The 13036-nt window shown below is 43.0% G+C and overlaps 2 protein-coding genes across 3 annotated transcripts in view; one reads left to right on the top strand and one right to left on the bottom strand.

Moving 5' to 3' along the window:
• The window catches only part of PTEN (phosphatase and tensin homolog), a 90054-nt gene extending 81783 nt beyond the window's left edge, over positions 1 to 8271 (bottom strand). The window contains exon 1 of one of the 2 annotated variants that reach the window (XM_057308850.1): positions 7494 to 8271. In XM_057308850.1, the coding sequence (XP_057164833.1) occupies positions 7494 to 7572 (79 nt within the window). In that variant the 5' untranslated portion in view covers positions 7573 to 8271. The remainder of the gene's footprint in view (positions 1 to 7493) is intronic. The other variant, XM_057308849.1, reaches the window with a different exon arrangement.
• A 1222-nt stretch (positions 8272 to 9493) lies between these two features.
• Positions 9494 to 11065, top strand: KLLN (killin, p53 regulated DNA replication inhibitor; the record flags this gene model as incomplete). Its single annotated transcript, XM_057308831.1, is given in 4 exon segments — positions 9494 to 9613; positions 9616 to 9715; positions 9718 to 9835; positions 9837 to 11065. Coding segments are annotated over 4 exon segments (768 nt in total), but the record flags the coding sequence as incomplete, so codon positions are not given.
• Between the last annotated feature and the right edge of the window lie 1971 nt (positions 11066 to 13036).

Below are 13036 nucleotides of genomic sequence, written 5' to 3'. Positions count from 1 at the left end.
AGTAATCTAAGGTCTTAACAAGTCCTCCAGGTTATTCTGATGCCCTCTCAAGTTTGAAAACCACTGATATAATGGGGGAAATACTGCAACAAGTGCCAAAAAACCCTACATCTTTCTTTGGAATCAATCTCTACTAGCCCTTAACAAGTTACTGATTCTTATTGGAGCTATGATTCCTACACTATAAAAGAAAAATAATAATAATAATAATAATAATAATAATAATAATAATGACAGACAGTAGTCCTTGCTCTATCTTTTAGGCTTTTTTCTTCTATGCAAAACCAAATGAGCTAAAGATTAAGAAAAGGCTTTGATAATTTAAAAAATAAAAAAATGCACACACTAAACAAATTTAAGACAGTGTTAGGATATATGTCAGCTAACTCCACTACATTAATTAAACAGAAAAAAAAAAAACCCTCCTGACTCAAGTCCTCATTTTTCTATTTCATATTTCATGAATGATTAAGAATGTTAAATAAATTTTACATCATGGCTAAATAAAGCCTGGCAAAACAGTTTTCACATTATGAAAAAACAAAACAAAACAGGAAAAGCCCAAGCATTCCATTTGATCTCTAACAGACTCAGAATAAAGTAATTCCTAAGTACACATTTTAAAGTAAACACGTAAAAATCAAGCTTAATTAAAACCCCCCAAACTTCATTTTAAAAGTAGAAAAAAGTTTTCAGTTCTATTTATTTAATCTCCAATCAGTTCAGGATGACTAGAATACTCAAAAGAAGTCTCACTAATTCATGAGAGCAAAGGTATTTTAAATGGAAAAAAATTGCATACATTTTAAAACAGAGTTGTTTCCAACTCTGAACATGTATGCTCTATTTATAAATCGCTTCAAGAATACATGATTTAAAGAATATGTGATTCAAATCACAATGCATTTCGTAACACCTTAAACAATTAGATATTCTTTTTCAAAGGTCAAAAATATTAACCATACAAAATTGGCAGAATGCAATCCTTGCAATTACTAGTAAGAAGAAAACCTGGTATTTTAGCCCGAAAATCTACAAAAATCAAAGGAAATAAAATTCAAAACTATTCTGAAGAGTCTTAATAATATTAAATCAACTGTTTTCAGTAGAACATAGATGGCATGTGACAGGAAAGAGTTTTAGACAATGCAATTTTCCTAGAAGATGTCAAAATGTTCAATTCTACAATGGAGACTTAGACCAAAAATACAGTTAGTTTATACAACACATAACAAAATATATAAAAATCACATCAGATGGTCACATATATAATGAGACAGAGCACCATTCATTCTGCAATGCAAAGCAAATAAGCAAAAAAAACTCACTGGAAATCAAGTGCTTCACTATTGACAGCACTGGGAAACAGCTGGGAGACCACCAAAGGTAAAGGGAAAAAAAAGAATCATCATCCCTAGGCAAACTAAATGGCCTTTACCAGGTAGGTCTTAAGCTTAATCCATCCTTCCTCATACCTGGCAAAAATAAATGTTTTCTTCCCGTTTCCAAGACCTAAAATTATACTGAGACTCTTGATCAAATGTAAAATGGGATGCAGTAATACAAAGGTTTAACACTAAATTAAAATCCCTCTGTTATATGAATGCATTGTCAGATTACATTAAGTGTAAATTGCATAGTAATAAGTGTAACCTGGCACTCAAAGTTGCATACCTCTCCCAAAAATGAACTTGAAAAGATATGCTTATATACCTTTATGGATTAACAATGACATACTTTTGTATCATACATTAAAAGTTTCCTTTGAGAAGATCACTCTTTGTGAATAAAATATATTTAAGTTGACCTATCTCTAACACTAAAGAAAATTTATTATAACAAATTTTTATTTTAAAACGTCTACTTCATTATGCAATCATAATAGGAAGTTTTCATCTTACCTCAATATCTTAAAGCAAACACTTTTTGATTAGCATGATTAATTTTCTCTGGTCAATAGTATGAGTGAGCAGACCTTTATATTCCATTTGTGATGAAACAATAAAATCACACACGTTATACTCAGAGCTCCTAAAGGAATACCCTTATTTCAAAAAATACTCACAGTTTGAACCAATTAAAATTCTAACATGTCCAAAACTGAGGAAATTCAGTTACAATCACTGCTCCTCCCGTAAATGAAAATACAAATACTTTCTCATACATGGGTAATCTGAAATTATAATTTTTAAGAGCAGCAGTTACCACGTAGGTATTCACAGTGTGGCAGGTAGTATGCTAAGCAAATTACTCATATTATCTAATTTATTCTTTAAGATAAATTTTACAGATGAAACAGCTTGAGAAAGAGTGAGTAACCTACTCAAAGTCACCCAGCTGCTAGTGGGAGAGCCAGGATTCCAACACAGGCAAGTCTGGCTTCAGAGCCTACACTGCCACCCTAACATCTACAATGAAACAACGTACACACAATGTGCAGATAAAATTAATACCCAACATTTTAATGCCTTTTAAAATAAATTTAACCTTATGTGAAAATGATAAAATAATATACACCAAGGTAACCTTGTTTTTAGAAATATTACGATACTTTGCTAACTTTGTACTTACTTACACATATACACTGAATATTCACACACTATGTTAGATTCACTGTCCCTATCTGAAGTGATGAGTATGGATGACAAAGCGCATAACCACCTAAAATATAACACATCAACAGTCTTCTTGTCCACACCATGTACACGGTAAGAATATTCTTTTGCTGTCAGGTACAGCCACAGTATCCATCTCTCACTATTCTCAGTACAACCAAGCGTATACCTCACACCCTGAAGATATCCACCTAGCTCTTAATGCAAACTGCTGCAAATGAAGAGAATATGCCTGAACTATACTGAACTGAACTAAAACTTCCCCTCTAAAATTAATTCACACCTAAATAATGTTTATTCTTCTTATATTAATATTTTCCCAAAAGCCTTTATTCCAGTGCAAATTACCTTAAAAGAGCCAAATTGCTAATACCTTTTCTGTAACCAATGAAAAAATTTCAAAAACTTAGAGGATAGGTGAAGAGTCAAATTCAATATACTAACTTCACCTTTCCTGACAAACAAAAGTATTTTACATTAGTAGGTACACATGTCCAATGCTTAGAAAGACAATCATTACTGGCAGACTACAACACTTTTGACCACCTAGCAAAGAATGCATGTGGCAGTAAGTGGCCTTTATAAAACAATTAAGGATATCAGTTCGCTCAGCAAATCCTTACCAACTTAAGGTTATGCAGTCTAACCTCAACATTACTGACAGCTCTGATAGCAAATGCATTAATTTCAAAGCTACCAGACAGAAAGCAACTGTAAAACAGAAGTGAATATTTACTGAAATCATTACTGACCCCTACCTCAGAAGTTGATACAAATGTCTTAAGTCACTATCCTTAGAACAAATTCTAACACATTTCTTAATGAATTCCGGTCACAAAAGAATTCTCCAATACTCACTTCACTTAAAATCAAAGTTTATCTTAAAAAAAAGAGAGGGAGAAAGAGAAGCAAGGAAGAGTGAGGCCTCTACAAAATAGAAATAAAACTTCATAACTCATAATCTCTATAGGAAAAAAATATGGTATCAAATAAATATTTTATACAATCATTAATGACATTGCTACTGGAAGCTAAATCCTTGGATCACGACCAAGGCCAAACACTTCAAGTAAGTGAAACACCATCACGTGCATGCACACTTCTAAATTTCTTTACAAACTTCATTTCACATACACTGTTTTAATATAAAAACATTTCCTACACATTTGTCTTACTAAAAAGGCTGAGGTCAAAATTTAAAAGCAAAATGTTTACTGAGAGTGAATTCATGTTGAAACTTTGTGCATGGATTTTCCCATAATAAGTATTACTCCATTAAAAGTCCCGGAAGTAATTACTTAAGTGGCTTAAAAAATATTAAGCTATCACCAAATGAACAAACAGCAAATGAAAATCTCAAAATGTGAACATGTGAAAATAAGAATTAACATTAAGAAGTTTGTGTATTTTACTTAAGTGGTTATTAGGAAAAAACATCTACTGTTCCACACAAAAACTAAAATATCGATAGCTGCCTTTCTCATGTTGTTAAAATTCTAAAAGGAAGGAACACCAATGCATCTTTCTTTTTCCACAGTTTCTAAAACTAAATTTTAAACGAAGGTGGTTATAAGTCACCATATTTTATGACGTCTATTCATCTAATATTCACTAAGTTCACCATATGCAACGTGAATCCACAGATAGCTGCTGTACTGCGCAAACCTTGACAACACACAGCAATGAAAGCCCTTTTTTCTTCTATTTAGTCAGATAAACTTGAAGTTATTCTCCTTTCAGCTGCACTTCATTCTTGAATAATCTTTATGAAAATGAAGTTTGTAAACTGTTATACAGCAATTAGAATGCCCGGTTATGCTGTTCAGAAAAGAAATGCAACGTAGCAGATATGAAACAGTGTAAAATAAATATTGTGAATAGAATCTTTAAAAAAAACACACAAAAAACCCCCCACAGCTCACAATATGGTCATTTCAGTAATCAGTAATCTTAAAAGAAAATACAGTTAACTTCAATAGTCCCTGTACCCTCTACAAGTTAAAAATACTCCCTATGGTTAACGTTTGAAGACACAAACTTATCAAAAATAAAAATACATGCAACCAAAGCCTAAAGTTTCCATGAAATCTAAAGACACTAAATTTTTTATAGTCTCATGGTTAGCACTACTTTCCAGACTAACAGATACCAAGAAATTATTTTTAGAATAACTCGATTTTGCAAATAATATTGCAAAACTTGCAAACAATCGTCCTCAATTTTCCTCTGAAAAATCACTACATTCTTAATCTTTCTTATCCGATAGAAATACTCCAATCACTACTTTCATAAAGGAATTTAACTTCTCACAGGCTAGCTGCTGAAACAGATACTACAACCTGCCAGAGACAAAGTCTTCAATGGCCATTTTAATTTTCCCCCCACAATAAACACAGAACCCTAAAGTGAAACCAAGCAAACCAAAGTGCTTTGGTGTATAAAAAATCATTGGAAGTGCAACTATCAAAGAAGAGCCCTTCACTGACTTTTTCCTAAGTGATTTTTTTTTCATATCAATATTTGGCTCAATAAAACCACAACTCTAGAAATTAAGTGTTATTAGTCATTTGATGCAATATTTGACACTGCTTTCCATGCATACCATAACTAAAAGCACAGTGGTAGAGAAAGTTTTAAGTCACATAAATTTCATGTATAGAAAGAGGCACACCTCTGAAATCAAAGGAGAACTCGCCAATCATCTTACTACTCACGTGAAAGAACCTGGTAGAATAATTTTAAACTTAAAACCCTTCTAAATTTTAAAGCAAATGGGTAAAGTAAAAATAGTATAAACGCACTCTGAATAATAAAAGCAATCTACCAAACAGTATTACAGACATTTTTTTTGCATGGGGACTTTTCTTAAAAAGTTAAAGAAACATTTAATCAATTTGTTCCTATACATCCAGATGGCTGTCAGTTCACGCCAACAGTAGACCGCTTTTGGAATAAATTACAAATCAGAAGTTCCTCCATAATTAATTACCTTCTAGGCAAGCGGGTCAAGTTCAGCCTGAGTAGTTTTGCAATTAATACAGACTCCAGAACTTCTAAATATTCTTTAAAAATATTATTTTTTTAACTTAACAGAAAACTTACGTTTTGTGTGTTATAAAGCTCCTTCTTCAGTAACTTTTACCTTCATCTCAAAACAAACACTTGGGCAAAATTAGTTGTACACATTTACGTGCAGCTATATAATCCAAAGGAATAAAACCTCTTCAGACATAAAACATTTTCTTCAAAAAACAAATCTTCCCCACAGTGTTCAGCAGGATATATGGACACTTTAGCGCCCCTCAACCTTTAGGCAAAATGTTTACTGATATTTGCTAAGACATAATTTTTACTAAGAATACTCTAGTAACACTGATGCAATTACATAATTTTAACTAAATATTGTCTACTGTTATAATTCACATCACCAAATTTTTGGTCTTAATAGCAGCCTTAATAAGATGCTTCAGACCAACAACTTAATTCTGTTTTTTCATGCCTTAGACACCGGCCTACCAGGAACTCTGAACGTCTGTGATACTTTCCATTCTGCAAACCAGGAGAGCTCTATCCCCATCCCTTGATCAAAACCAGTTCATTATACCTGAAACTGCAAAGATCAATGCCTTTTGATAACCACTATCTTTTGAGGTACAAAGGCCTAACTTTTAGACAACCAAAACGATACGCCTGTTAAAATTCCTTGGTTTCTGTCTTATTCAACAATCTGAGTCAGTAAATTTAAGACACTGGGTGAAAAACAGCTAATATACCTCCATAATCTGAAACTGGAGTAATCCCCTCTTGCCAGCGTTTCTGGTTATGAGCTGGTAAATTACACATGACATTATACACAAGTCAAAGTACAATTAATGGACCCCCAAGGTGTCAGAGGACCTGCAACTTGAATTAGGTGAGCAGCAATTCTGGCTTGAATTTCAAGGAAGAACTGAAGCTTAATCTCTGCAATCACAATTTGCTGCACACAATACCCTTAGAACCCACACAACAGTATCATCTGGGATCAAAAAACACTCAATCTCCATTCTATTGCGTGTGACAAGACCACTGAATATAAAATGCTACTCAGCTGCAAATTTCATGCCCTATCCTATATCACCCCATCAGGAGGAAAAAAAAAAAAAACGCAAATTTAACAAAGATCTAGTAAGAGCGCCTTATGAGGTATATTACCTATGACACTATCAATTTCAAACTACGAAACTTCTAAATGCAGTTCGAAGTTGCAATTAAACTTAGCTTAAATATACAAACCTACTTTTGCCCTCCAATGAACACCATATATGCTGAAAATGATTCTGCTTCCAAAGTTATGCAAATCAGTTCACAACTCACATTAAAAAAAAAAGTCTATCAATGCAACCCAGGAAACTAAAAACAATCACTGCAAGATTCTGATGCAATATGCATACGTGCAACACTAATTTTCATTTTAATCTAATCTATACCCTTGATCTAGGGCCTAAAGCCAAGATTTAATCGAAATATGCTCAACCTCAAAGCGTCTACTTTTCTGTTCATTTAGCAGACCGGATTACCGAGCTCACTAATCCACCAACAGTGTACTACTGTATTGTGTATTAACGGACAATAGCCCTTCGGAAGAGACCCCGTAGACAGACCCGAGAAACCAATCGGTGCCTTGACACTTGCAAGCAGGCAACAGTTCCATGTAGCCGAACACACCCTAGGTTGAACGCATTCAAGAGCGACACCAAATAGACACGATCTAGAAATTCGAGCAGGGTTAGCTGCTATAGTCACCCAAACTATAGAAAATTTTTCGCCTCCGTCTGCTCCCACGTTCTAAGAGAGAGTGACAGAAAGGCAGAGAGGGGCAGCGGCAGAAATGGATACAGGTCAAGTCTAAGTCGAATCCATCCTCTTGATATCTCCTTTTGTTTCTGCTAACGATCTCTTTGATGATGGCTGTCATGTCTGGGAGCCTGTGGCTGAAGAAAAAGGAGGAGAGAGATGGCAGAAGCTGCTGGTGGCGGGGCTTCTTCTGCAGGATGGAAATGGCTCTGGACTTGGCGGTAGCGGATGCCCCTCGCTCTGCCGCCGACTGGCTCTGGACCGCAGCCGGGTAATGGCTGCTGCGGCGGCTGCTGGATGGTTGCAGCGACTGGGCCTGCTTCTCCTCAGCAGCCAGAGGCCTGGCCGCGGCGGCCGCGGGACGGGAAGGAGACGCCGAATCCTCGGGACGGCCGCTGCCTCCGCCGGCGGCCTCCGGAGCCCGGGCCGGGAGGGGTGCGGCGGCGGCGGAGGGGAGGTTTACAGCGGGCCCGGGTCCCTGGACGTGCCGCCGCCGCCGCCGCCGTGTTGGAGGCAGTAGGAGGGGAGAGACCAACTCTCCGGCGGCCCCAGCCCTGGAAATGGTGACAGGCGACTCCGGCCCCCTCCCCGGAGCTGCAGCCGCCGCGGCCGCCGCCGCCGCCGCTTCTCCCCCCCGCTCCAGGAGCGGGAGGTGCCGCCGCCGCCGCCGCGCCTCAGCCGGCTCCCGCCCGGGCCCGCGGCTTCCACCGTCCCTTGCACGAGAAGCCGAACGAGAGGCTGCACGGTTAGAAGAGAGGACGAGGACGAGGCGAGAGACGCCGCCGCTGCCGCCGCCGCCGGCCGGCCGGCTCCCCGAGGGCGCTGCCCCCGCGGCTGCTCACGGGCGCTGAGAGGGGCTCTGGGCCGCGGCCGCCGCCGTCTCTCATCTCCCTCGCCTGAGCCCGGCCTCGCCTCACAGCGGCTCAACTCTCAAACTTCCATCATGGCTGCAGCTTCCGAGAGGAGAGAGCCGAGCGCAGCCGCGGCTGGGCGCCTCGGCACGTATCCTGCCGCAGTGCACAAAGAGTCCCGCCACATCACCGCCCGCCGGCCCGTCCGCCCCCTCCGCCGCCGCCGCGCCGGGAGCCCGGCGCCTGGGAGCCCGAGGGGAGGCGGGAGGCGGGTGAGACCGCGCCGGGGGAGGAAGGGCGCGGCGGAGCAGGGGCTACAGCTCCAGAGGCGATCGCCGAGCCCCCGGCCTGCGGGCGCCACTGAGCATGCCCAGTACGAGCGCCCGGGCTCGCTCGGGCTTGTGCGAGGCGCCCGCCAGGAGCTGCACTTGCCGCGGCTGCTTCTGCAGCAGAGCGGGGCGGGGGGTTGGGGGGGAGCGAGCCAAGCCTCGGCCTGTGCGCATAAACCCTGTCGGAGACAGGGAGGGCCGAAGGGGAGAGCTGAGGGGTGCATTGAGCGGTGTCACTGACTCGAATCTGAGGTTACCTGTGCACAGCACTGACCAAGTGACTCGCGCTGGTCGGGGTACTGAGAACCGCGGGAACGCTCCCCGCCGCGAGGGCACCCCTCCCCGCCCCAGCCCCCAGATTTCCCCGGCCCGCCCCGCAGCCTCATTCTCCTTTTGCACCGCTGTCGGATCACTGTCGCTCGCAGGGACTCGCCCGCAGCAGCCTTTGCCGAGAAAGCCTACCTCTCTGTCCACCCCCCGCCCGTGTCCTCAAGGTGTCAGTCTTAGCACAAAGAACAACCCCCTATTGTGTCTCCGTGTGTATCACCTCATCCGGCTCCCTCTCACCGCCCCACCTCCCGCTTCCCCAGCAGCTCGGCTCCTTCGCCCTAAAATTGAGAGCTCGCAGCCGAGCGCGCTGCGTGTGAGCACATCGCCCCTGGAAGTCTAGGTCCCCAAGGACCACTGCCCACCTTGCACGGAAAGCGGACCCCGGACGACGGGACCCACCCCGCAGCCCCCTGCATTGCCCCCTGGAGAGCCAAGCATCCCTCCCCTTGGGGCTCCAGCTCGGTTCACCACGCAGAACTCCGGCTCGGGGCTCCTAGACAGCCTCGCCCCGCCCCTTTTCGGGCCGCTGTGAAAACCCGGCCGGGTGGATCGCCGCGGGCCGGCTTCCGCGCTCCCCCAGCCGGGTTGCGCACGCCGACGGCCGGCGCTGCCCAGGCCCGAGTGTGAAATACGGAACGGTAGGAAGCGGCAGCCCCTGCTAGTAGGCGGGGCCGGGGAAACAGAGGAGGGTTCAAAAGGAGGTGGAGGGATACGCGGGCCACAGTCGGAACTACTTTCAGGAGGAGGTCACGTGTGTCCTAGTTGGGGAACTTTCCAAATTCCCACTCCCCTATGATGGCTCGGGAGGCAAGTGCTTCGCGTCCTTCGCCCGGGGTGCCGCTGTCGTGAGTCGGCAGCGGGATCCCGAGCCTCCGGGTCGCGGCGGAAAAACAGGCTCTGACGAGCCTCCGGCGGGAGCACTGTTGGTGCTGGCGCCTGGGGAGCTGGTTACACAAGCACCCACATTCAAGCACGTGCCCCCGCCTCCCTGCACCGCTGGTCGCGGTCGCGGCTTCTCGCGGACCATGGAGGGAGAGCTCCCAAGCTGGTCTTACCCATTCGCGTGCTACCTACCGAGCCAGCTATAGCGCCAAGACTTGGAGCTGCGGCTCGGCCGACAGTGCTGATGTACAACCGTGGGAGAAGGGGCAGGGCCTCGGGGATCTGGCATCTCCCTCGCTAGTGCCCTGCCCCTTGGGGCGAACCTTTCTGGTGCTGTGTACCCGGGGCAAAAGGGTATCTCCCACAGCAGCCTGCTACTTGAATTCACCAGCGTTGCAACAAACTTCCAGTCGCTACCCCTGAGCTGGTGAGCGCGCCCCACCTACCGTAGACTCAGCCAAGTGACTTATCTGTTCAGAGAACCTAGTCAATGGCCATCAGCCCAGAACAAACCTGTCAAGTCTGCTAACAGCCCGGATTGGTTGACCTATCCCCGTGAGATAGCTGGTTCAGAAATTCTAAGAACTGGAGCGCATTTACCCTGACATTGATCAGCTGCAAAGCGAGTTGTCCACTTTCTGCTTGAAGAGAATGAACACCAATCAACACCAATATAGGAATTTCTTCCTTTTCTTACCCCTGGGAAGTAGAACTCAAGGAGACAATTGGAGTCCAAAGTATCTGAGTTGAGACCTGAGCTAAGGCACTGGCTCATTTTCTTTCTTTTCTTTCTTTCTTTCTTTCTTTCTTTTTTCAGATCTGGGAGAATGGGATCAATTTGCATGTGTATTGCAGTGATTTTGAGTAGGTGCCTAGTAAGGTCTAAAAGGATTTATATAGTGTCGGTGTCGGAGAGAAAAGACTGTGTATGAGCACATCATGGTTGCAGACAGCCCCTTGAAGACTAGAAACCCCAAGAGGGCTTGCTTAGAAGCCACAGGCCGTTATGTAATTCCACGACACTACTAATTAAACCAAGGGTATTTACAGTGTTCTTAGAGATCTCCCAGGCTCCATAACACTTTGCATTTATATACAACACCATTTTAAGAGAAGACCTGCAGAAGTTAGCAACCTGATGAATCTTCAGTGTTGATATTCACTGAAGGCTGGCTTTGTGCACGGTCCTGGTCAGCCTGTGGGAGGTAGAGGCCACCAAGTGGAAAAGGAAATGGGGAGGTAGGGTGCGGGGGACCAATCTGGAAAAAGTAGGAGAAAGGCCTCCATTTGGTTTCCAAAAATGAAAATCCTATCCACACAGCCTAGGGTAAACCAGAGATTTCTTTATTTTACAAATAACCAATGATAAGAAGTCCCTGACTTGTAGGTGTTCCACTGGACTGCATGGTAAGAAAAGCAAATACTACTTGGTGGGTAAAGGGGAGATGAAGAGGAAGTTAAATGAAGGGGGGGTAGATTGGTAAGGGGTAAAATGTCCCCCCCCACCTTTGTTTCTCAGGTTGCTGATCTTGTCTCCAGAGTCCCTGCTATTAGCACAGCCCTACTCTGCCCCCCCTCCGCCCCCGGAGCCTACCCCATTCTGAAATCCACTTCCTGGGAAGGAAATGGGTTCATGAGGAGACAGGATGCTTTTCCACTCCCATGGCACACAGTTCTCGTGGAGCAGAGAGGCCACACACCACCAGCACTAAAGTGCTGGAATGGGAGATTAGCCCACAGGACTTCCATTGGCAGAGGGAAGAAAATGGGACATGAGTTTTGCTGCTTCTCTGAACATGAGCTCCCTCTGCTTCTCTCTAGCAGTGAACGAAAGGCTCACCAACGTTGACAGACGTTTGGCCAGCCAGACAGTAATATCAGGTAGTTATTAGGAATTACCGAATAAAAACCTCCTCCCCTCCCCAGTGTTAAATAGGTTCCTGCAGGAAATGTCAGATTTCCATTTTTGTTTACCTTCACCTCTTCCTTGTACCCAAGGGATCTCCTTACCCAAGTGGTAGAGCTGAAACCTCTAAATAGCTGACTGTATCGAATGTTCAGGAAGTTTAAAATCTGTATATTGTTTTTCAACTTCAACTGCAGATATCTGCTTGGCTGTACAGATGTTACAATACGTAGGTTTCCAGGCACTCCAGTTCTTTACCTGTCTGGATTCAGCCTGCCCTAGGGAGAAACAGAAGCTTGTAACAAAGGGAGAATTATATAAAGCTTCTGGGAGACGAACTATGCAGAATAATTAGTAAACATGATAACCAGCTTTAATTATAGTTTCTAACAGCAGATTCCAAAACTGTATTGTTACTACACTCAAAGAATGTCCAAAGAAAATAGCTTTCTTATTTTCTTTGATAAATGAAATGACCAGCAACTTGATGTGGGTGATATAAATAGTTGATGTGCTCTTTGTAGGTTCTGCTGCTAAAATGTCTTTTGTTGAACACTGATCGCTGTAATGCCTTTCTCATCTCCCACACACTGACCTTTCAAATAGAGATCTAAATCAATGGCTTTAATTTTTAAGCAATCTTTTCTATTTTTATCTGTTTAACCACTGTTTTCTAAATAATACAGAATAGAAAAATATAATAATTATAGGTTTGAATTTAAACCACCCAATTCTTCCAAGGGTCCAAGGCTTTTCCCCTTATTTCACTTATCCTAATTACAAATACTGCTGTTCTTTTAAATAAAAATGTTTTGCCCAAGACATGTCTCCAGAAGGCACTTCTCCAGAAGGCACTTCTCCAGAAGGCACTGCAAGTAACCATACCCTAAAAAAGAACTTTCTCTTCTTGTCTCTAAGTTCTCCTGCAGCTATTGCACATGGCACTTGGGTCTCCTTTCACATCCCATTAGAGAGGTGTGCTATATGAAATTATCACTCTCAAAGAAGTGGGGGTGGAGCCGGGTATTCCTGGGAGAACCACAGACCAGAACAGGCACGCGCTGGGTCCAAGTTGCGTTCAGAAATCGTGACTTGGACCAGAGAGTGATGGGAAAGAAAAAACCTAACATGACAAATCAGCTTTGTCTGTTTTACTCTCCAACCTAACACTGGCTATTGGATATTCTACTCTGCTCCTTTTGGTATTAACTCTTAACTATAGTTCTATGGAACACATATTCTGCTTTTAGCTCTTCCAAGAATACAAAAAGATAATAATTTGTATCT

Source organism: Ursus arctos, unplaced genomic scaffold (genome assembly GCF_023065955.2).
Source record: "Ursus arctos isolate Adak ecotype North America unplaced genomic scaffold, UrsArc2.0 scaffold_7, whole genome shotgun sequence".
Classification (NCBI taxonomy): domain Eukaryota; kingdom Metazoa; phylum Chordata; class Mammalia; order Carnivora; family Ursidae; genus Ursus; species Ursus arctos.
This window is presented reverse-complemented; position numbering and strand designations above follow the sequence as displayed.